The 23,365-nt window shown below is 40.0% G+C and overlaps 2 protein-coding genes across 2 annotated transcripts in view; both read right to left on the bottom strand.

Annotated features, from left to right (window-relative positions):
• Window positions 1-647: 647 nt before the first annotated feature.
• rnf183 (ring finger protein 183) lies at window positions 648-4,445 on the bottom strand. The gene is made up of 2 exons (XM_022199158.2): window positions 2,672-4,445; window positions 648-2,132 (listed from the first exon to the last, which is right to left on the bottom strand). Exon 2 carries the CDS (start codon window positions 2,074-2,076, stop codon window positions 1,123-1,125), a length of 954 nt encoding a protein of 317 aa, XP_022054850.2. The 5' UTR covers window positions 2,077-2,132; window positions 2,672-4,445; the 3' UTR covers window positions 648-1,122.
• Window positions 4,446-4,552: 107 nt separating this feature from the next.
• The window catches only part of dhx16 (DEAH (Asp-Glu-Ala-His) box polypeptide 16), a 33,927-nt gene continuing 15,114 nt past the window's right edge, over window positions 4,553-23,365 (bottom strand). Inside the window, 11 exon segments of the mRNA XM_051956985.1 lie at window positions 4,553-5,524; window positions 5,803-5,976; window positions 11,400-11,561; window positions 13,084-13,246; window positions 14,920-14,987; window positions 15,955-16,073; window positions 16,158-16,320; window positions 18,072-18,212; window positions 19,126-19,278; window positions 20,917-21,015; window positions 21,306-21,516. Of these exon segments, the coding sequence (XP_051812945.1) occupies window positions 5,396-5,524; window positions 5,803-5,976; window positions 11,400-11,561; window positions 13,084-13,246; window positions 14,920-14,987; window positions 15,955-16,073; window positions 16,158-16,320; window positions 18,072-18,212; window positions 19,126-19,278; window positions 20,917-21,015; window positions 21,306-21,516 (1,582 nt within the window). The 3' untranslated portion in view covers window positions 4,553-5,395.

Genomic DNA, 23,365 nt, shown 5'->3' with positions numbered 1-23,365 from the left:
GCAGGCATTTTAAAAAACATCATGTATTTGTCACATATTTGATTTCTAAGCCAAAGTGACACTGCAAAACAAGCTCACGCCTGTGGCTTTACTAACCATTTAATGTTATTTTAAACGTGAAAATGCAAATGATCAAATCCAGTCCCACAAGGCAAACAATGGGATGTCTATAAAAGCCTCAACAGTGATTCATGATCTAAAAATTTCTGGTGTGGGGAAGGTACTAAGTCACAAAAATAGAATTCATTCATTCAGCCACTGATATTTTTGCTTCTCTGTCATCCCTGCTGTTTGCTGTGGACATTCCTTTACATCAAGCAGTTCAACGGCTTCAAAAACGATCACATATCCAGAAAAAATGCCAAGGAGGGAAAGACAACACATGCCGTCAAACAGGTTTGTCAGTCTGAAGAACCGAGACACACAGCTGACGAGAAATTACTCAACCTGCCCTGTTAGCAGATGTGTTTACACCACTAGAGGGTATCAGGTGTCTGAGGAAGACATGCAGGTTTAATAGAGGAAATCGGAACAAATCTGTTTTGACTTATGAGAGGAGAAGCTCTGTACAATGAAATCAGCAGTGGTTAAAAGCAAGCTTTGCTCTAAAGAAATCTGTGACATGAAATGGAGACAACACAAAGCAATGAGCTTTAAATGTCTCAAACAGGCTTTATTTGATGATATGGGAAATAAAGTCAATTCTTATACAAATATATACATCATTTGAGTATGTACAGTGACTATTAACAACATTTGTCAGAACTAGAGACCCTGAATTGGTTTATGTGGCATCCAAGTATACTGAGGGCATTTCATCACAGAGTTTAGTGCATTTAAAGATTTACAGTTTATTAATCTTTATCCACTTACGCTTTCACAGTAATCACTAGCATGGTCAGAAAAACAAAAACAAAAGGCAGGTCTGCCCTGTTTCTTTTGTGTGCAACAACGTAGAATCAAACCTGCCTGTTAAAAAATGCTGCTGTCCTTGTTTTCCTTCATTTCTTCGAAAAGCTTCATGTGATAACGCTTGAAGATGATTTTCCTTCTCCGAGAGCAAAAAACAAAGTGGCTGAATGTTCACAGAAGTGTCTCCTGTGATATTTCCTCCCTGCTCATTCAGGGCCTTGTGCCGTTTCCTAAGGAAGGAGGCAGCGTTTGGTCGCTTGGTCTCGGAGGCCGACTGGCCACATTCGGTATGATGACAAAGGCCAGAATCCCCACTAGCATGAGCACCACGGTGATGGTGATGATGGACCCCACCACAGCGTAGTAACACTGATCCGAGCGGAACAACCTGCGCAGGCGACCCCTCACCCTGCTGGGAGGTCGACCCACGTCCACCTCAGTGGTCGGAGCTATTCCCTGCTCCATCGTGCTCAGGTTGAGGTCACCACCTGCAGTCGCCTGGACCTCCTGACTCTTCTTCGGCAACGTCAGGAAGCTCGGCTTGGTCGGGCTGTTGGGAGGAGGGTTCTTGAGCATCAGCTTCCCCTGGCTGCGCTTGAAGCGGATGGACAGAGCCCTCTGCATGTCCGGTGGGAGTTTCCCTATGATGCCCTCGTTGTTGCCCAGGCGGGGCAGGTCCTGGCCGTGGGGCAGCTCGGTCAGCTTGCGGCACACGGGGCAGGACAGGGTCTTGAGCTCAGGTGAGACCACGTTGATGCGAGCAAGGCACTCCAAACAGAAGGTGTGTCCGCATGCCAGCAGCTTGGGGGTCTTGAAGACATTATCGTAGGAGCAGAAGCACACGGCACACTCGGTGTCCTCCACATCATCTTCAGGGGGATTTCTGCAGTCATTCTCCCCTTCTTTCCTGTCTCGTCTCCGGGCCTCCTCACTCCTCCCACGCTGCCGCCTCTCTCCATGGTGCCTGTCTCGATCCCTCCTCCTCCCTCTTTCACCCCTCTCCGAGTCGGTACTCCTTGACCGCCTCACCTTTGCCGGTTTCTCTTTCTTTAGGTGCTCCTCCCTGCTGTTCCTGATATTTTGGTTGAGTTTGGGTTTGACGTTGGGGGCCAGTCTGGCTCCTTGGCTCCCTTCGGGTCTGTGCGCCTCCCCGTCATCACTCATGTTGGAGGGACGATACTAGAGGTACAGTGCCAGCTGGAGTTTGATTCCCAGTTTCCCTGTGGAAAATCGAGCTTGGGTGAGTTTATTGGCTCACAGAAACCAGCAGAGCAGGAAACAAGCTGCAGGAATTTACCTGCACCGCCAGCACTGCTGCTTCACAGTGATGAAGCACTAATGTCTAATCTCCTGCTATCGAACATCTCTATTGTTTTGCTTTATGCAACGAGCATGTGCTGCTTGATAATGAGTTGCTGTATTTGTTTAGTAGGTTTTCCTGCATAGTAGTCATCAAACAACATGTGCTGGGAGTAGTGCAAAAGTGTTTTTTCCCCGGCTGTCTCCGTAGGTAACACCAGAAAAGTAAAACTAAACTTAAGGTGATACTGCTTTGTGCCACGACTTCATTGTTTTCAAACGTCATAGAAAACGTTCCATCATTTCTCATTTGTTTCTAATCCATGGGAGGCTCACAATTCGCATTTTAGCAGCTCATTCCTCTTAAAGTTAACAAAATCCATGTTTCTGTTCAATCTAAAGCCAAAAGCAGCAGAGACAAAGAAAAAAGAAAGTAAACAGAGTTTGTACACACACTCACCTGCTGAGGTAGATGAATGTCGGAATGTCGTCTGTGTTGATCCGACAGGTCAAATAATCCTGCTGTGTATCAGCGCAGCAACACCTGCACATTACTAAACTTCATGGCTATAAAACCCTCTAAAATCTGAACCGCTTGTCCTTCCTGCCCTCCTCTCTTCTTATCTTTCCTCTTATATCTTGTTTCTAGTTGTGGGCTCGGCAATGCCTCCTCTGAAATCTCCTCCTCCTCGCTGCCTCTCACCCTCCCTTTTCTTGTCAGACCAGTCGAACCAGCACTATGAATCCACTGCTTTTCTTTCTATGTGTCAGTGTGTGGAATATGTAGATAACCAGGCCATTTCCTTAGATAAATCTCATCTGTCCACCCCCGCAGAAAGAGTCTGGCATGGCGGTATCACTTCACTAGCAGCTGGACATTGTCATTATTCAGAATCCAAGTAATACCTTTCATGATGTTAAGTTTAACTGAGCTTATTAGAACTGCAACCAGTGGTATGATGGTAGAAGCACATCAAGCCTATCTGTGCGACTGATCCAGATTAAGATTACAAACAACAGTTACTGTGGGGAAAATTCCAGTCGTTGCTTTAAAAGGACAACAGTGCAGTTCTGTCAACACTGTACATATCACATCTCATACTTGTCATTCCTCCACTGCTGTCTTGTCTCTGTGGGTTCAGCTTAACCTTGCTTTACCAGTTCCTCCCTTTGCATCTCCACAGACTAAGATATTAACTCGTGACTCCATTTCAAGGCCAGAATTGACAAAAATATGTGAGATTAAACATTAACTGTATAAAAAACACAGAACTGTTTTGTTTTCTTTTCTTTGTCAAATAGCTCTTCTTGCAATGGAAGCTGCGTCACACTTCATGTAACGGCTACAATTCCCACCTTGCAACTGCATCCCTCCACCAAAGAAATGCTGCAGTTTACATCCATCTAAAGACTTTAAGGAAATTTAATAATATGAATTCAGTATAGTTCTATTTTCCCAATAACTTCTAATAGAACAGACCGGTGCAGGCCATGACTGTCGGCAGCACTTCAAATATGCAAAGAAGCAATAAACCGACACCATGTCTAAAACGTTGCCAGTGCGGCTGCATTAGGCTCAGACAGACAAAAAGTGGAATATAAACTCTGCAAACAACAGTTTGTGCATCGTAGCTCAAAAAACATGGCAGATTACCTAAAAACAACTGCTATCTTTTAGTGTTATATTTCTTAGCTATAGTTGATGTTATGAATCACCAGTTAATATAGCTTTATTTTCAGAAATAAAATTAATATGTGCAGCTTTTTATGTCCACTTAGAATATAATTATCTCAAAAGGCATAAAATCATGCTGCTGCAGGCAGCCCCCTGAAGGGACATGAAAGCCAGTATACTTATGACAGACATATATGGCATAACTTATTAAGCCTGGGCTGACTCGCTGAAAACTAACCCTCTTCTGAACTGGAGCTACACATCGATCAGCCACAACATTAAACCACTGACAGGTGAAGTGAATAACCTTGATTATCTTGTTACAATGTAATGCTCTCCTAGCAAAACTTGGATTACTGATATTTACATGGAGGTGACACTCATACAAACATGGTTACCGATGGATAATGCATCTCCCCAAAGTGCAAAACATGCTCAGGAATGGCTCAAAGAAAATGACAGAGTCCATGGTGTTCACCCTGCCTTCAAAATCTCAGTGTGCTTCTGTACGATCTACCAGCAAAAGCTGGATCAATGAAAGCTTCACCCAACAACCCACAGGATGCAAAGGATCCACTTTTGGTGTCAGACACCACAGGACACCCCCAGATGTGCATAATCTGATGTGTCACAGCTGTTCTGGCAGCAAAAAGAGACTACACAACATCCGGCATGTAGTTTTAATGTGGCGGTTGATCAGTCTACAATACTAATAAAAGATCTTTACAGTAAACTCACAGTTCCTTCACCACGGAAACAACAAGATCACAGGTCATCCAAATGAGGCATCTTAATCCAACTTGTTTCACAATAGTGAACTTCCCAGTGCACATTAAACCCGGATAAAAAAAAAACATCTTGAAAGACGGTAAATGAAGATATGATGACTACTCCTCATCCTGTAAATACCCTGAGAAAAAAACGGGTGGTTGTAAAACTTTATTGCCCTGAATAATGAAAACAACGATAAGGAGCCTCACGTGCAGGTGAAACTCATTATTTGGATGTTTGTCTTTTCAGCTTCACACTTTAACCCTGTGCTGCTTTTACAAATGCACAATTTGACAAAGCCCCATTATTTAGGGCAGGCCACCATTCAGTCTGAAAAGCACCAAGAAAACAGTCTTATTTATAAACTGACACACCCTCCTGGTGAGTCAATACTGCTGTTGTTGATGAGAGAGACTCAGATCATTAATTTTCCTTGTTGTGGCTGGCAGACAGCTGGTTTATGATTAAACCAGTCAGTAAGCGTTGGCCCACATCTTACTGAACTCATCTTTGTCTATGAGTACATTCAAGGTATAATATGGTCCAAATTTGCTCCTAGTGCTGTCAAAAATTCTACATGAATCTACAGCAGACACCGTTTTCACATTTTAAACTGTGTTTATGTGCTGACACTTTATTTTCATGTATTTTCCTATGTTTGCCCTGCCCTGAGAGAGGAGCATCTGTGCGTCCCTGCACCTTTTATTCCTGGCATCAGTCCCGTGAGCCTTCGACACTTCAGCCCAGCTCCTCTTTTGTTTTGCCCTGCTTGCGGGGCATCTTCTTGCTGCTGCTGTCCTCCAGCTCTTTGCTCTTGTAGTAGTGAGGAGCCACTTCAAGCAGCCAGCCGCTCTCTATCTCAATCACCTGCATGAAGAGTAGGGGAGGGGAAATAATCAGTGGGTGGTTATGCAGAAATGGTTGTGGTTAAATATTGCACAGGAATACTCCACACTTCCTCATGGGCTCGCTGGAAGGTGTGACTGTGTTATTTACATTTTAAACAAGAGCTTGTTCTGTGTTCAGTGATTGTGCTCCACATGAGCCTACAACGGCTACTTATCAACCCCGAGCACTGTAAATATTTGAGAGAGATTTAGACGCCTATTTAAAAGCACACAATGACACATGCTGAGCAGGCAGACCTGTCTCATGAACTCCTTGGTGGTGAAGACCAGCTCGTGGTAGATGAGCCAGCGGGGCTGCTCCTCGAACAGAGAGCTGTTGGGGTGGACGTACACCGTCTGCTGGTGCTTCACTGTCTTGTAGCCGCCTTTGCTCAGTCGCGCTGTGTGATAGAAATATCCAGCCGTCACAGCCTGGGGGAGTGAGGAGGGGGAGACGGGTTTAAAAAGAGCTGATTCATTGCTACAAGGATGGAAATCAAGGTGATCAATGTACAAAAACGGCACTGATAAAGCACCAGCAGCAATAAAGTGACAATATAAGAGAGCACAAATAAATAAAACAGATTACACTCTTTATCAGCGGACTACAGTTGGAAGAGGTTAGAGGTCATGAAAACAAAACAGATAACACTGTAACCTACTGTATTTAGTTGATTTTTGTGACATATTTTCAAGAATGTCTTATTTACTCAAGCTTGAAGACTAAAAACAGACACCACGGCTGGTTTAATCTGTGTGGTTCTTTGGTCGCTATTTCATTTCTTAATCGCGTAATAATAATTCAAAGTTACATAAATGGAAACATGCAGGCTACTACTTTAGTAGGTACATTTGTGAAGGATCTATTAATCAAGATAAAGGGTGACAACAGAAGAGGACAAAGCAGCTGTTCAACACACTGTTGAATAATACGATAAGAATGACAAACTACATTTAAAGATATGGCTAAAATCAGAGTGTGAATTGCTAAATTATATATATATTTAGCAAATAGAATTAGAAATCAGGAAATCTTCATATTTTTTGTTTTCCATCATGTAGTAAAAGCTTTTATCAATAAATACTGCTTGAATTTAGCATTTATTTATGGAGGAACAAACATACTTATTAAATGGCCAGCCTCGTCTGTTTTACAGAATTTTGAGACGAAGGGGTCAAACTTAAACATGTAAAAATTTTATTCCATCCATCTTTTCCCTATCCAGAGCTGAGTCTTAGCGGCAGCACACTAAGCAAGTATTTCCAGACATCGCTCTCTCCTGCAACACTTTGCAGTTCCTCCTGGGGGAAGTGTTTCCAGGCCAGATGAGATATGTAATATCTGTAGTGGGTTCTCCAAAGGAAGGTGCCCAGGAAGAATCCTAACCAAATGCTTGAAGCACCTCTGTTGGATCCTTTCAAGACAAAAAAGCAGCGACTCAACTTCGAGCTCCTTATTCTGTCTAAGGCTTAGCCCACTGTACCGAGGAGACGTATTTCAGCCGCTTGTCTTCACTACCCTATTCTTCGGTGACTATCCAGAGCTCATGACCAAAAGTGGAAAATTTAGAGCTTGTCCTTCTGTCTCAGCTCCTTCTTCAACACGATAGTCTGGTACAACACCCACATTGCTGCTGCCACTGCACCAATCCATCCGTCCATCTCACGCTCAATTTTCCTGCCATTAATGCACAAGATCCCGAGATATTTAAACTCCTTCAACTGAAGCAGCAATTCTGTACCCAGATGGAGCAATACACCGATTTCTGGCAGAGAACCACGGCCTCAGACTAAGAGGTGCTTACTCACACTTGGTGGTTTGCCACCAAGCCAACAGAAACACATCATCTGCAAAAATTAGAGATTTGATTCTGAGGTTTCCAAATCAGACGCCCTCCTCACACTGGCTGCATCTTGAAATTCTGTCCCTGAATATCACAAACAGGACTGCAGACAGAGGAGACTTTCTCAAAGTAACCTGACAATGTTTAGAATATTTCAGGGTTTAGCTGAGCCACTTAATGGAAAATTATCTCTATTAAATGATCATTTTCATCATTGCTTTTTTAATGCAAAAAAAATATTCCTGTTTCACCAACTCCATAATAAATGGCCACAGTGAAATAAGCAGTTTTTGATGAGGTACAAATCTTCCTATGTTGGCCAATGCATAAATAATATGTTCCTCAGACTGAAGGTATGAAACTACACCAACACATTAAAACATAGGAAACGTCAACATTACAACTGAAATAGCTCAAAGACGTTCGGCATTTCTTCTTGTTGATACAGTAGTTTTGAGTTCTTTTGTTCGGACGTAAAATGAATAGATGTTGATTACCAAGACCGTTTCGATGGAAACTTTGCCTTCTTCAGCAGCGTCTCACTGACAGCATGTGACGTGTCAACAGGTAGATTTTGTCAGCTGGCTTCTGAAGAAGGTGAAAGTTCCCACTGAAACTGTCAAGGTAATCAACATCTGTTCATTTAATGTCTGAACAAAAGAACTCTAAACTACTGTGAAACTGAAAAAAAAAATCAGCATAAAAGGCGGGAATACACAAAAACCAAATCTAGTTTAGTGACGCAACACCCGGAGATGAATAAAATGTAAGAACGGCAACAACTGAAATGTGTAAAGGCAAAAAATAGGATAAAAATTTGTAAAAGTAAATTAGAAAAGAATAAATTGAATGAAACAAAACACAAAAAACAAACAAAAATAAACTTGTAAGATCAAAGAGCCAAAATCTTTTTTCTTTTCTTACAAATGTTAAATGTTTCTACATTTACACAACAGAAACCATCCAAATCCTCTCCACTTCAAACACACCTCCTTTTCCAATCTACTGTCCACAGATGCTGACAAACCATTCACACCTGCAGGAATGTAGATCAGGTAGTGATGGGCGTGGTCACAAAACTAAAGCTCAAACGGATACTGACATACAGGTGACTGATGACATCCATCGCTCACAAGTCAGAGGGCAAAATGTGAATCTTTGCCCACATAAAACAGAATAAATGTTTTGAAATGACTAATTCATTTTCTTTCTGTTTTGTTTCTTAGCATGGAGACGTCACTGTGGCCCTGATGAATGTAAGGAACACACACAATACTGCTGAAGTCAATAAATAAAACATTCTATTTTTATTTCACAATACCAACACATATTATGATTCTGTTTCTGCCTGTTTGTATGCTGGATGTTTGAAGGAAGCAAAGGCAGTTTGTGATTAGAAAAGGTGTAACCGTGCTTACAAAAAAAAAAAAAAAAAAGGAAACGCCCTCTGCTTATCTCTGTTGGTTTAGGGGTGCTTTTAAAACACAGGTGATTCACGCAGCCTCCGTTTGGTGAAGACTGACACGTCTCATTTCAAATTCTACCTGGCAGAAGTGCAATGTTTTCCTGAAACTCATTATCTTGATTAAAGCTTTGATCAATAAAGCAATAAAAGGTGTTGGTCTCGTGAGTGAGGTGTAACTTAAGTTCACGACTGAACAATAAACCAAGGAAACTATGGCAAAAGTCCACTGTTAAAAACAAATTAAGCAGCTTTCAGTCCTCTTGTTCAATTCCCCAATTCATCTTCAGTTATTTACCTTGAATCAGTGAATCCTGAAGTTGATATAACAACATTCAAAGCAGAAGCAAACATCAGATACAACCGGTGTTCACTACGGTTTAAAAATGAACCGGTTTTACACATTTAGCTCTTCAGTGCTCTTATATTTCCCCAGTTTCTCCACTTCTAGATCCCTGAAAAGCCCTTCAATATGGATGTTTGTTTTGTTTTTTTTTGCTTGATTATATTTAGTTCACTCAGTGCTAATTGCTAATGATATACAAAGATGATGGTCTATTACATTTAGAGTATGTCATGTGATAAAAAAAATCAAAAGTGTGGATCCTTAAGGGAAGCAGAATTTGCTTAACACCTGCATTATCATTACTTACAGAAACTGCCAGACCTCCTGGTCCCATCAAAGGGAAAAGAGTTTTTTCGCTATGCGAGTTAGCCAAAAGCAGAAATAAAGTCAGTTTTGTATTTTTTTGGTTATTGCAGGATGATATAATTCCATGTAGACCAGGGGTTGGCAACCCGCGGCTCTTTCATCCCTCTGTTGCGACTCCCTGTAACTTTGGAAAATAAATAATAAGCAGGCTATTTAAAAAAAAATGTTTTATTTTAATTTGTTAATTTTTAAAATTTATTCTAAATTTGAAGATTATGGCGATCTTGTGACATCAAAATAAAACGTCTCAATTTTTTGTCTGTCAAAATATGCGTCCCAGCCGTCAATCTCTGACACTCCCCGGCCTGCGGGTATTCATTTGGAGTCCTGTTGATCTTCAGATCCAGTGTTTGCTCTACATACATTCAGCAGCGGCGGGACACCATTCCTAAATCCTAGCCGTCGCTCAGAGGAGTGTCGTCTTGGAAAATAGGGCAGCGACTTACCGGAGAAAAGTTATTAGCTTAAGATAAATAGATAAATAGATTTTACAAGTTAAATAGACATTAATTCGCAAAATATTGATTTCCAGCTAACATTACGTAACATATGAGGCCCAGGAGCAAAAATGACATTAACCAAGTAAGATAAGTATTAGTGGAAGGACACAGTTTAAAAAATGAATCTATCCAATTAGAGGCTTTGTAATTAATTAATCAGGACTGATTAACAAGGGCACAGAGGTAAAAAAGTGATATATGCAGTGTTGTCTTCATTTAAAATGCCAAAAGGATTTTGCGGCTCCCGGTGTTTTCTTTTCTGTGGGAAACGGGGCGAAATGGCTCTTTGAGTGTTAAAGGTTGCCGACCCCTGATGTAGAGGATTTATAAAGTCCAAGATGTGAATTTTTCACAACACAAAAAAACTTATTAACCACCCAGCCGAGTCAGAATGGGTTAAAAAAAAAAATTGCCCAGTACATAAATCAGGCATTTTTCTCTCTGCTCTGAAAAGTAGATAACACACACTGATTGACAGCTTTCAATCAAAAACCAAATAAGTTAAACATCAAATCACATACACGCATTGTAAATAGGGACTTTTTTCATCAGTTTGCATCTGTGGACTGAGTTACAGATGTAAAATGGTCACGTCTTTTTCATGCCGTCATTCTTAGGTAAACTGAATACAGAGACCAAGCTGTTCTTTAAATTCTGACAGCCTGGGATGAAGCATTTGCTGGCAAAGGCACAATTAGCTGCTAAACTGCTAACTGTAATATGGATAGCAACTCACATTCAGAAAAGAGAATCATTGATGCTAATGCGCTAAAGTTTTAACATTCTTAGGAGTTACAGGGTCAAGCCATGAAGTCTGGTTTTCTCAAAAAGTCATGAATAGTCAAACTGCATAGTTTAATTCTGCAAAGTTCAAAGTCTTATCAGCAATTATTTTCCAATATGTAAAATATACTTAGAAGAAAATCTCAGAATTTCCTTCAGATTGACTATAAAAGCGGCTGAATATAGGTAAATGTCCTTTACTTTTGAGGCGTTCATGTGGATAAATGATTGGAAAAAACTTGCTTCAGGAAAGTGTGTTTTGGATTATATTTGTAGGCCTGGCACTGAAGACCACATTTGCAATGTTATGTAAGAAGTCATGTTCGTGTTTTGTAGGTGTATTTTCACAACAATTTAGTGGTGCCTGCAGCTACAAAACAGGCCCATCAGATGTGGCTAAACCAAGTGGTACCAATATTTGCACTGAGCCACAGTGGGGCAGATTAATATCATACATCCTCTTTATTAATATCTAGTAACCAAAGCGGAGATTTCACTTCAGTTTTTGCCTGGGAACTGGTGAAACTGCGGTCAAAGTTCTCAGTAGCACTGACCTTGCGAATGGGGATACTGTCTCCCTGAGAGCTGACCACTTCCACCTCGATGCGATCCATCAGACCCTCCAGCTGGTCCCTCACGTCCCGGGCTCTTCTCATGGAGCGAAACTGGATGAAGTTCTCGTAGCACCATTGGGTGGAGTAGCCGCTCTCCACCCACTGAGGGAGAAAAACATGATGGCAGTAGTTAGCACATAATGTTTATCAAACTGCTCAAAGGAAAAGTTTTAAATCTGCACGTAAAAAAAACGATTGGTGTCCACAAGAAAACTATCATTATCGCTATTTATCATGTTGTGAGGCTGTGTGTTCTCAGCGTTGATAAATAAATGCAAAACAGAAAACACTCCTCTCGGTCTTAGTTAATTAGCAAATGTTAGCATTCAAATACGAGTTTCGATATCTTGTGAATTGTGCTTTAAATTGACAACTTCAGGAATGACTCTAATTCAACACAGGACAAGAAAAAACATTCTTAAGAACTATGAAAAGGGCTACATCTACGATTATTTCATTTCGATTAATACGGCAATTATTTTCTCAATTAACTGATTTGATGTTTGGTCTACAAAATGTCAAAAAAACCTGAAAAATGTGAAAAATGTGTGAAAAAGTGTTTCACAAAGTCCAAGATAAGCCTTCTTATTTGTTTACATGCAGTTTGCCATCATAGAGGATGAAGTGAACCAGAATATATTCTAATTTTGGAAGTTGAACTCTAGCTGAACAATTTGATAATCAAAGCAGCTGGCAAATGATTGAACAGCCGACAAATTCATTCTATGTTGCAGTTGTGACTGTGAACAGTAAAAAAAAAACCCCAACAAATAAATATATATATATTTACCATTTACAACGTCAACTGTAACACAACATTAAATGTGTTAATACACAAAGCTAAATACCATCTACTTAACTGTGTTTTTCAAGTAATTGTTGATACAAAGAATTGCTTAATACATCCATTCTGTCCCTGTCACTTTATTCTTGAATAAGCTTCAAGTTAAACTGTTTAAATAAAGAAAGACATATGGTTTAAACTGTTTTTTGTTGCAGACTGATGTTAAACAGGTCTAGACTCATCTGACATCAAGAACAGACTGTTCAAAATTTGTTTAACTGTGCTCAGACCAAATATTTGCATGCTGTGTGCCAGAAAACCTGAAACCTTACTGGTTTACTGTTTCAACACCTGAAGGATAAACACAAATGCAGTCATAGCAGCAACAAATCCAACCTAAGTCAAGACAATCCAACAAGTCCTCAAATTCATACGACCACATCGGTCGTATGTAACGTGCACCCATGAGAGTGTATTTACGTTAGCGCCCCTACGGGGAAAAGGAACGCATTACGGGATTTAATTCGAGAAACGGCTTTTCCCTCGCGAAACGGCTTTTTCCTCACTTTCCCAGCACGGGTTTATGGTTATGGTTATGGTTATGGTTAGGGATAGGGATAGTGTTAGATAAATGTTTGTTCATGGTGACGTTTCACCTGCGACACTGGAGTGTCGATATTTACTCAACCGCCAGAGGTCGCATAGTCAAAACGTAACACTCGGTCATAATACGGGCGTGTACAGACGACCTATGTGGTCGTTTTTCGTTTGAGGACAGGCTGGATAATCTGAGATATCACCAGCCCTAACTGCCGCTGTACCTCGCTGTGCTTACTTTACCTGTGTGTAGACGTTCAGCAGCACCAGGTGGTCACCTCCCGGCACCACAAAGTTCATCCTGGCATTGTCTGCGTGAACCACCTTGTCTTTGGGCCGGTAGAAAATGGAGTTGTTCACTGACAGCATGGCCGCTATCGTCAACACTTCCTCTGAACACTTATACCTGAAGGGAAGCATTAAAGGACAAATGTTAGAGACACAAGCACAAAAAGCAACAACAATAACAATCATGCAAGTTGCCTCTAATTTTCTCTAAAATTATTCTTTTCATTTCACAGTAAGTATGGAACTTTAGTCCAACAGTCACTTGCCCAGTTGTATTTTATCAGTGTGAATCACTGCTTAAAGAAATTATCCTCAGAACCACAAATACAACAATAATTTGTTTAATCCTTTTACAGGAAACTTGATACAAAATCTTCCGTTGGCTTCCTCACATGCACGTCCGTTGCTCATCTCAAACTGGTCTTTAGTCGGCACCACTTTTGTTGACTGGAGTTTTATGTTCTTTATTTAGGAACTTCTGTATCTAATGATGCTGCTCTTCTGTCTCAAAGTGTTTTAAAGCTCCATGCACTGGTGAAACTGTCAGACCGGCCATGATTTCACAGGAAGACAGCTGCTTTTTGATCTGAAAAACCACCAAGTTGCTCTCCGCCTGCTGAAATTCTCAATCACAGTGTTGCTACATTAAGCACTACATGAAAAGCTTTCTCAGATAAATCTATTATTTTTGGCAGCAGGAAGAGCAGACCACCTCTGAACTGTCCCAATCTAATGAAGACTGCAAGGTCAAATATAATTAACACTTATTGAACAGTCAGCTCTTAACTAAGTGACAACATGTCAAAGAATGCACATAAAGTCAAGTGCAAACTCGACTGACAGCAGTTTGTATATTAAAGCTGAAAAATCAACATGGAAGATGATCTAAAAACTTGGCTATGTTGTATTTATCTCGAGTTCTTGTGCTCGGATCACCAGTTGATACGGTTCTATTTTCAGAAATCGTACGAAAATGTGAGTTGGTCTGCTCCCAGTATGTTCTTGCCATTTTAGTCTAAAACAACCAGAGTTGGATGATTTAATATGTTGTAAACATTGCATTGCACAGTGTGAAAGGTAACTAAGCAGCAGTCCTGTCAGTGCATTCAGACAACAGTTAAAAAAGTAGAATAAGAGATGTGCAAATCTAAAAATATAGTAAACATAATATGCATAAGTGCTACCTATGAAAACAGTGACACAGCTTATTGTTGTAAAGAATGCGTATTTGACAGTTGTTGCACTTCTGGACATTGCATAAATACAAGGCGCATATACAAACAAAGTGCAATTGTAATGTAGATGTTTTTAGATTCTGAAACTGTAAATGTAGAAGAGGTTTCGATTGGTTGAGAAGTAGGCATGATTCCAGTCCACCGTATCCTCTACTATCACTATCTACACATTCTGCTGGAAACTGGAGGTCCAGTCATATTTCTAACAGCTGAACAACTGCTCCAGGTTGATTTCGCCGAACAAACCTCTGATGAGTCATCTCAAAGCTGCTTCAATGGAAGCCTGGGTTGTAAACATCAGTTTACTTGCTCTACTAAGCCTCACACATTTCCAGTTACTGCTAAATTTAAAACATATTGAAGGTCCTGATAATCAATAGTTTCGCTCATGGAGAAACTTTAATAACCAAAAATCAAAGAGTTTGATATATTTGAGAAACCCAGAGTCTCCAAGTTATGTATTACTTGTTAGGCTTCATGGAGCAATCAGGGATGTAGTGCACGCTTCAAATGAACATATAAAGAAGGCTCATAACAGCTTTGACTGGAAACTCACTGCTCAGAGGCCAGGATCATCTTGCTCAGCATGGGATCCACCGGCAACTCAGCCATCCTACGCCCCAGCTGAACCCCAACAAACAAGAACAAACAGTTATGAACAAATTAAAGACTTAATTAATTTAATAGACAATAACCTGTACTAGTCTGCAATAATACAGTCTGAAAAACCCATCCCTGACAATCAGTCATTAACAAAACTGTATTAGGAATAAAAGCTCTAAGCCGAAAACAATGAGTCACCTCTCTCATGTATCAGCGCGTTTGATCAAGGAAGTGAATGATCTTTTACTACCGCTCATCGTGACACAGCATCACACGCGTCAAGTACATACAAAATGTCATGCAAATATGCAGACAGTGCAGATGGACACAGATTATGCGTGTCAAAGCAAAAGGTTATGGATCATTTTTCTGTGGATACAGTTAAGAATGTGAGGAAAGTTTGACAGTGGTAACTTACTGCTTGTTGACATAAATGCTACTGATTTCCACAGATTTTGTGGGACGTTGAGGGCAGACTGACTGGATAATAACGTCAAAGCAACTGCATATATTAAAGAAAATGTGTGCAGCAGATTCGTATAAAAGCTCATAATGCTGTAAGTTTAGCCAACATTCCTGATCTTACATCAGCTGTTCGATTTAATTTTAAGTTGCTAAAGCATGCAATAAATATTTTCTGGGGCACTTTAGGGCAGCAGAAACAAGTTGTAAATTTCCTGTTTACTCTCTTTTGGCTCGGCTTTTGTTCTCTGCCAGCTCCCAAACTGATAAATTTTCCATTACGTTACAGGTTTTGTTGCTGAAAATATATGAATACTGAAGTTTAAAAATGACAACACAAGAGAGGTGAGGGTAAAACAAAACAGCGCCAAGCCAGACATACAAACAATGAGCTCAAAGTGACCATAAAGCCAGATAAAGCCAAAAGGAGCTGCAGACTCAGGTGATGTTTCTCACCTAGCTCACACTGTCATTTAATAACTTGTTGCTATAAAATAGAATGAAAACACTGGTCCTTAGTTTGCACCTTTGTGAGCTCTCCCAGGTGGTTTAGGGCTCCCAGGGCGTAGAGCTGCTCCAGGGCCAAGACCAGAGTCTCATGAGGAGGAGGGTCCATGAAGTCAAAATGAATGAGGTCATTAATACCTGCAAGAAAAAGTAATAGCTTTTTGGACCACATGCATGCTATCAATTACATCATTTTAATGATATCTATTTTCCTCCTCTCACCTAGACTTTTTAAAAGCAGGACTACATTTCCCAAGTTGGTCCTCTGAATCTCAGGCACAGTGGTTTCCTCCATCTCGTGTTTAAAAGCCCAGGCCGTGTAAAGTCGGAAACATTTCCCAGCAGCCACTCTGCCTGCACGTCCTGCTCTCTGGTTGGCTGAAGCCTGAGAAAGAAACACAAACATACAATAAGAGCGGGTCACACACTCACAGCTGCAACAATAAAACAACACACTCGCACATTAGTCTTTGTACAGTACAGATGTCGTCTGCAGATGAGTTTGGTGTTTGAAAAGAAACTATTTTTTTTAATTTATAAATCATTTGTTATGTGAATAAAAAGAAAGACAGAAGGAATATTTGGAACAACAACCCCTCAGGAAGAGGTTAAAAACCCAGAAACAGGATTCATTTGGTTGATTATGACTAAATTGTTTGCTGGAAACCTGTTATTCATGACAGAAATTACACAAACAGCATTTCAAAAGTAGAACTGCATTGCACTTTTTGCCAACTAATACAAAAATGAACTATTTACTAAAGCCTTATTCAGTGACCTGCAGTTTCTGTGGAAAGACACGGTATAGTCCCTCATTAAAGTTTCTTCCGCTGCCCCAAATATCTTTTGTTTAAAAGTTGATTCAGCCATTCATTGTCCTCTAGATGAGGCTTGGAGGAAAATTTGGAGGTTTCAGTGGCTACTCAGTCAGCTCTCCAGATTCAACACATTTTAAGATTCAACACTAACAAACACTAGGAAGTGCACACGAACAGTATTTACAGAACATTAATCACACTATTTAAATCTTACATACCTCTGAACACGGAGACTCAGTGTCTGGATTAGGTTTTGTCTTTGAAAAAATCAGCTGCAGACGCATTTAGTGCAAGTGTAAAAAAAATTTTAAAAAACTCTTCCTAGAAATGTATTCAGTTATATCCAGTATCACCTACACTGTAAGATTGGATGGATAAACATTTTTAGATTATATAAAAGAGAAAATTTGAATATGAAAGAGAGAAATAGAGCGTGAGCGAGAGAAACAGAAGGAGAGGGAGAGAAACTTAATTAAACTCTGCCTGAGGCTATTGCATGAAATTTCCATCTGAAAAAAAAAAACACATCTCAAAATTCATTCAGTCAGCTTCACCCCTGTGAGGCCAAAATGAAAAACTTTGAACTCTGTGGATCAGAAACACTAGAGAATTTTGAAAGATAACGTCTGTGTCGCCATCTCGAGGTCAGAGGAAGAACTGAAAGAACCCTATTTACCTTCTTCTTTTGAACTTTTAATTTGAGAGCACAGTATACAACAGCCATACAACAACGAGCAAGTGACACCGATATGAAAATGCATTCAAAATTCTCAGCTGCAATTCTACCAAGAGGTTTATGGCGCAGAAGTTAAGCACACAACTGCTGCATCAATGTAAATCATTTTCTGCTTCTTCGTTGAAAGTCCACACCCAAAAACCTTAATGGGTGTACAGAGACCCCCAGGATGCAAAGGATTAAAATACATTCAAACTATGATTCTACTGTTTCATGTTTCTTGCTTGAACATTTCAGTTTTTAAGTGGAATAAGTATATGAGACAAAGTTTAATGGGAAAACAAGAGATGGAATGAACTTGAAATGCCTATTTGGGCATGTGTGAGTGCATGTATGCTATGTGAATTCTTTCTGGAGGTAAAAGCTCGAAGACTGGTCATTTATCTAAAGACCAAATAAAGGCACGCAACTACTCTTCTGCTTTGAACTGGCTCTTTTAGAGCATATGCAGTTGTATGTATGACATCACACTCAAAATCTTTGTGGAAATGAAAATTAATCAAGTGCTTTCAAAGACTCTTGGAAAATATTACAACATAACATTGACTTTCTACTTGTTAAACATTAAGAAAAGGCAGTTACCCGTGAGCAGGGTGTAACAATCAGCGACTCCATGCCTGTGCGGGCGTTGTAGCTCTTCTGTTTGCAGAAACCAGGGTCAATGACGTAAATGATGCCATCTATGGTCAGTGAGGTTTCTGCGATATTGGTAGCTACCACCACCTTTAATTGACAGGAAGAGAAGACGCATCAACAGGGGATAAAGTGAGAAAGTATCCCTTAAACAAAGCACAATGAAGACAAAGGCCTAGTCCATATGTAAGCTGGATTGATATTCGATTTTTCCACTTTCACTGTAAAAAAAAATAAAATCAATGTCCACATGAAAAGGCAGAAATATAAATCTAACCTTAAAGCTTGTTGGCCAATCAGAAGCCTGAAAGAAAAAATCTACTACTGGTTCTCGTAGACGTTGAGGCCAATTTTGCATCGAGTAATTAGGGAATCCTATGTTTGAACTGATTCTGACATCTCTGTTAGTTAATACAGTGGAAGAGTAACCATACATTTATGTCTAAACATGCATAAAATCTTGACAGCAGTAGCGCTGTTTTTGTCAAGTCCACCACTGCCTCATGCAAATAAAGCAGATAACTGCTGACACAAGTCGAAAACTCCCCGTCATTCTGGAGGTTTTCTGGAAAGTGTTTTCAGTGAACAAAAACCTGAATTTTCATTTGGACAAAAGGCCAAAACAAAAAGAAAAAGCTACGTGTTAAAAAGGTTTCTATCTACATGTGGATAACACTTAATCTAGCTGGTAAACAAAAAGAATACAGGTGGGTTGAAATCATCAAAACAAGGTGTTTATCTGTCAGAGTGTGAATAATAAATCTCTCAAGTTACAAACACTTAGTGCTGCATGGATAGTTCTCGTAATCTGGAGAAATATAAGAAGACTGACACAACCAATGAACAACAGATTACAAAGAGCTAAAGTCTTCATTTTCAGTGTCTCAAACAAATTATTTGATGTCATAATATATGAACTATTTTCAGTTTGCCAATTTGAAATATTAGTCCTGTAACCGCATTCGGAAACAATAACAGCTTCCCAGAAATGAGACACTCTCACCTTTCGTGCTCCAGGTGGAGTAGGATTGAAGATCTTCGCCTGCATGTCAGACGGCAGGTTGGCATAGATGGGAAGAACCAGGAGCTCAGCAATCTTGGATCCGAGCCGCCTGCATCTCTCCTGGAGCAGCTCACAACATGCTTCAATCTCCTCCTGCAAGACAAATGTGCAGCAAGACGAGGGATGCATGATGAGCGATATACTTTACTCTGCATTTCAGTTCATTTGGTTTCAAACACAGGAAACATTTTTACATGTGTACACAGTAACTAGGTATTTCTCCAGTACACTGCATTTTTACACACCTCATTTTGTATAGACATCGTATGTGGATGGACAGTGTTGCTATTTTATCCATATCACCAATTACACACTATAGAGCCCAGTACGAAACTTCTGGCATTAATTCTTCTTTTACAAAGTTTATAAATTTTACATTTTTGCAGCCAGCAAAAAGTTGGAAGGATGCATAGTAATAAATATATTATCATACATGTTTAAACATTAAACTTTAATTTATTTTTTTTTCAATGCAATGCAGTCCAGCATCACCCACTACAACCTCAACCACAAACATGAAGCAAAACTACCACCATTCAATTCAATTCAATTCAATTTTATTTATATAGCGTCAATTACAGTCAAATCGTCTCAAGACGCTTTACAGAACCCATATGCCTGACCCCCAGAGCAAGCCCAAAGGCGACAGTGGCAAGGAAAAACACCCTTTTAACAGGGAAGAAACCTCGAGCAGAACCCGGCTCTAAATAGGGGGGACCCATCTGCCTGCTGGCCGGGCGGGTTGAGAAGGACAGAAGAGGGCAAGGGGGAGGGATGGGAGAAGAAGGAGGGGTGAGAAAGCAAGGAAAACACAACACACATTTGAATACATGCATGACAGGATATGTGACACAGACAAAGTATAAGCTAACATTGAAAACTGACTCATAGTTTACTCTTATGATGTACGGCTCTGACATTAAACATACTCCATATATAGCTAGCAGTAAAATTCAAACAGTATGTAAGTTAGCATAACAGTATATTGAAGGCGATGCAGAGTTGACTCGTGGAAAAAGGGAATTGGAAGCAGAGGGCTGGTGGAAGGTCAGTAGCAGCATCCCACAGTGGACCACCATTCCAATCAACAACTTAAAATGTAGAAGCTCTGTAAAGGTACAAATACTGTGCTGGAATGCACTAGATTTCACAGATTGGGCGTTTGGAGCGTTTGCTAACTATTCATGTATCCATTTTTTATTTACTAGGATAAATGCTCTCCAATTTTCTCAAAAAAAGGTTGGAAGCACATATTAAACGTATCAGGATAAATCTGCATTTTAATAATAAAGCTGACACAGATCTTTCCTTTAGTTCTAGCAAGGCTCACATTCATTCTGTTTTTTTTTTTAGAAATGCACCTGAAGTTCTAACATTTAGTCTATTAGAGTGATAAATAACTATAGAATGGTCAAAAAAACAAAGAAAGAACATCCTATGTCCTTTCCCAAATACTTTTCCTTGTTCTTAATAGTAAATGTTGCTAGATCAAAGAAAAATGTAAAGTACAATTCATATGGAATGGACAACCACAGCCAAAAAGAACCTGACTGCATTTACACTGCGAAATTATGCGATGGTGGATGTTATTGGTTGTTGACTAAATCATGTGTCGATGCTACAAACTGGGAACAGTGCTAGTTTCCAGTGTTGTCAATGGAAAAAGTTAGTCTGGAGCCCTGGGGGGCAATAAATCTACCAGAAGAATACCATGTTTGATGAAACCAATACCTGTCCAGTGAGGAAGACCAGAATGTCTCCAGGAGGCTGCGTGACGTGGATCTGTAGCACTGACACCACACATGCTTCCAGGTAGTCTGCCTCTGGAGCCTTGAAAACACAACACAAAGAAACTTGCATCAACACTGCAGCTGGATTTTGAGACTCTTTTGAAGTCTTTATTTCTTTCTGCGGTTTGAGGCTTGGTGGCCCACACAGACGACATCTGTCAACTTGTTATACTTATTATTCTCTCAGTTTGAGTGCTATTTTCTTTTTAAGTATTCAGGATGAAGACAGATTTTATATTCAGAATGTTCTTTTTTCCATCAAACAGCAGCTGTCATCCAAAAAATAAACCGTTTTAAATATCAACCATGTAATATAAATAACATTCTTACTTTGGTGTAATAAATATCGACTGGGAATCTCCTGCCAGGAATCCTGAAAACAGGAGCATCATCAAAGAAGCAGGAGAAACGCTCGGTATCCAGAGTGGCGCTTGCGACCAGCACCTTTAGGTCTGATCTGAACCTGGCGATGTCTTTAATCAGACCAAAGAGGATGTCAGTGTGGAGTGTTCGCTCATGGGCTTCGTCTATGATGATCACACTGCAAGGAAAGAGAGACAGAGAGCAAAGGGAGAGGGGAAGTTTGGGCACAGGTTTAGAAATGAACTCATTAATTTGAGCATCAACCTGTGGGGAGTTTAAGGGCAGCTGATAGAAGACACAGGGATGTCAAAAATCAAAAATGGAAATAAATGCACCTGAAGGCTGGTGCATGAAAGCATCGATCAAAGATCCCAGACTCAATTCTGACTTTTTAATATGTACAGCCACAGGCCAACATGTGTTCAGTTCATGGTCAACTGATGAGAGAGAGGTGGAAACTTGCAGTGAGTAATGCTATTACAGAGTGTTCCCAAGAAGTATTAGTAGCCTGCACTAGAAATAAAGTAGCCTGCACCACCTTTGTGTAATGGCGTGGCACGCAGCGTGATGAAGTGTGCCGAAGGTGTGTAAAATGTAGGGGGGTTGGGGGCATGCCCCCCCACGAAAATTTTGATTTTTTTTTAGTGGTATTTGGTGGCCTCTGGTGCATTTTATTTGTGTAATTTAACATTTTTCTTGCACTTGCTTTTGTCATGTGATTTGTGTATTTAAGTACATTTCATCAAAATGTGAGTTTTAAGTACACAATTTTCATGCAAACTGCACGTTCACCAGTAGTATGTGTGTCTGGTCTCTTAGTAAACCTCTGTAGTATGCTGTCTGGCTTGTAACATAACTGCATGTTTAGTATAGATGTGCATCTTTCTGTATGTTTGGTTTTGGGAAAATATTAATTAACTTAATTTAATGACTATGTGTGAGACCTTAACTACGGGATCATAGACTGGCTGAGTGACTGCTAGCTCTGAAAACAAAAAGTCATTGATTATTATACAGCAGATCAGAACACAAATTAGATCTATATGGGTAGCACCCACAATATTTTCTAAGTCCAGACATGAAAAAAATTGGGCAGCATTTCTCCTGTATTCTGAAATATGTGTTCATTAGTCAGTATTTTGTTTATATATGTATATATAGCGTAATCATATATTGTCTCTTCAAATTATTAAAATAATTGACTTTACTGCCATTATCTGCTTCTCTAACATATATTAGTGTGTGTGAGTTTACAGTGTTTGCAAAATACCTGTCTACAGTCGAGCTTAATATCAGAATATTCTATTACTGTTAATCCCGCTATGAATATTAAAATGCGCCGAACCATTTGTCCTGTATCATAGCTACATGTATGACGTTTGCAGTAAAAAAAATAAAAATAAAAAAACGCGTGAAAATCAGTTTAATATTCAGTGTTAAGATGGATTAAATGCGCTGTCAAACAGAGCTGAGTGGATGGGTGACCGGACCAAGATGGCGGCCGTATTTCTCGCTGCGCAGCACCCCAAGCAGCGTCAACTCTATTATGTCTATGTGTGATACTAATGTCTCTCATTTACCAATAAAAATTACTGCTGAAGACCATGATAAACAATTAATTCACTGATGTTCTTCACCAAAGCGGAGCTAAACTGTTTTACAACCGTGCAATATTGTGGTGGAATACAAAAAAAGAAAAAAAAAAATCATCGATTGATACACACTTTTAAAAAAAAAAAAACACGAAACATATTAGAACGGCTGAAATGAGCGGACAACAGACCAGACAAATCACCATGATGGAAACTGTTGCATCTAGATCCGTTAGAGCACTGAAAGAATGAGGTGAATTAGATTAATTATTCCACCAAAGAGTGGAGAGAAATGTCCATGTCGTCCGGAGGGTCGACCACCGCCTGAGTGGGCAACGCGCTCCGTGAACAACTGTGGCAGACGGGGCATCTCGGTCTCGCCGCTGAGAGCCACGGTGGAGTTATGTGACGATCAGCATGTGTGAATCATTTCCT

The sequence above is a fragment of the Acanthochromis polyacanthus genome, chromosome 12 (assembly GCF_021347895.1).
Source record: "Acanthochromis polyacanthus isolate Apoly-LR-REF ecotype Palm Island chromosome 12, KAUST_Apoly_ChrSc, whole genome shotgun sequence".
NCBI lineage: Eukaryota > Metazoa > Chordata > Actinopteri > Pomacentridae > Acanthochromis > Acanthochromis polyacanthus.
Note: the sequence above shows the minus strand (reverse complement) of the source record. Positions and strands in the feature narration are given on the sequence as shown.

Coding starts and splice junctions, on each gene's coding strand:
- rnf183 (XM_022199158.2), bottom strand. CDS start 2,076: ATGAGTGATGACGGGGAGGCGCACAGACCCGAAGGGAGCCAAGGAGCC.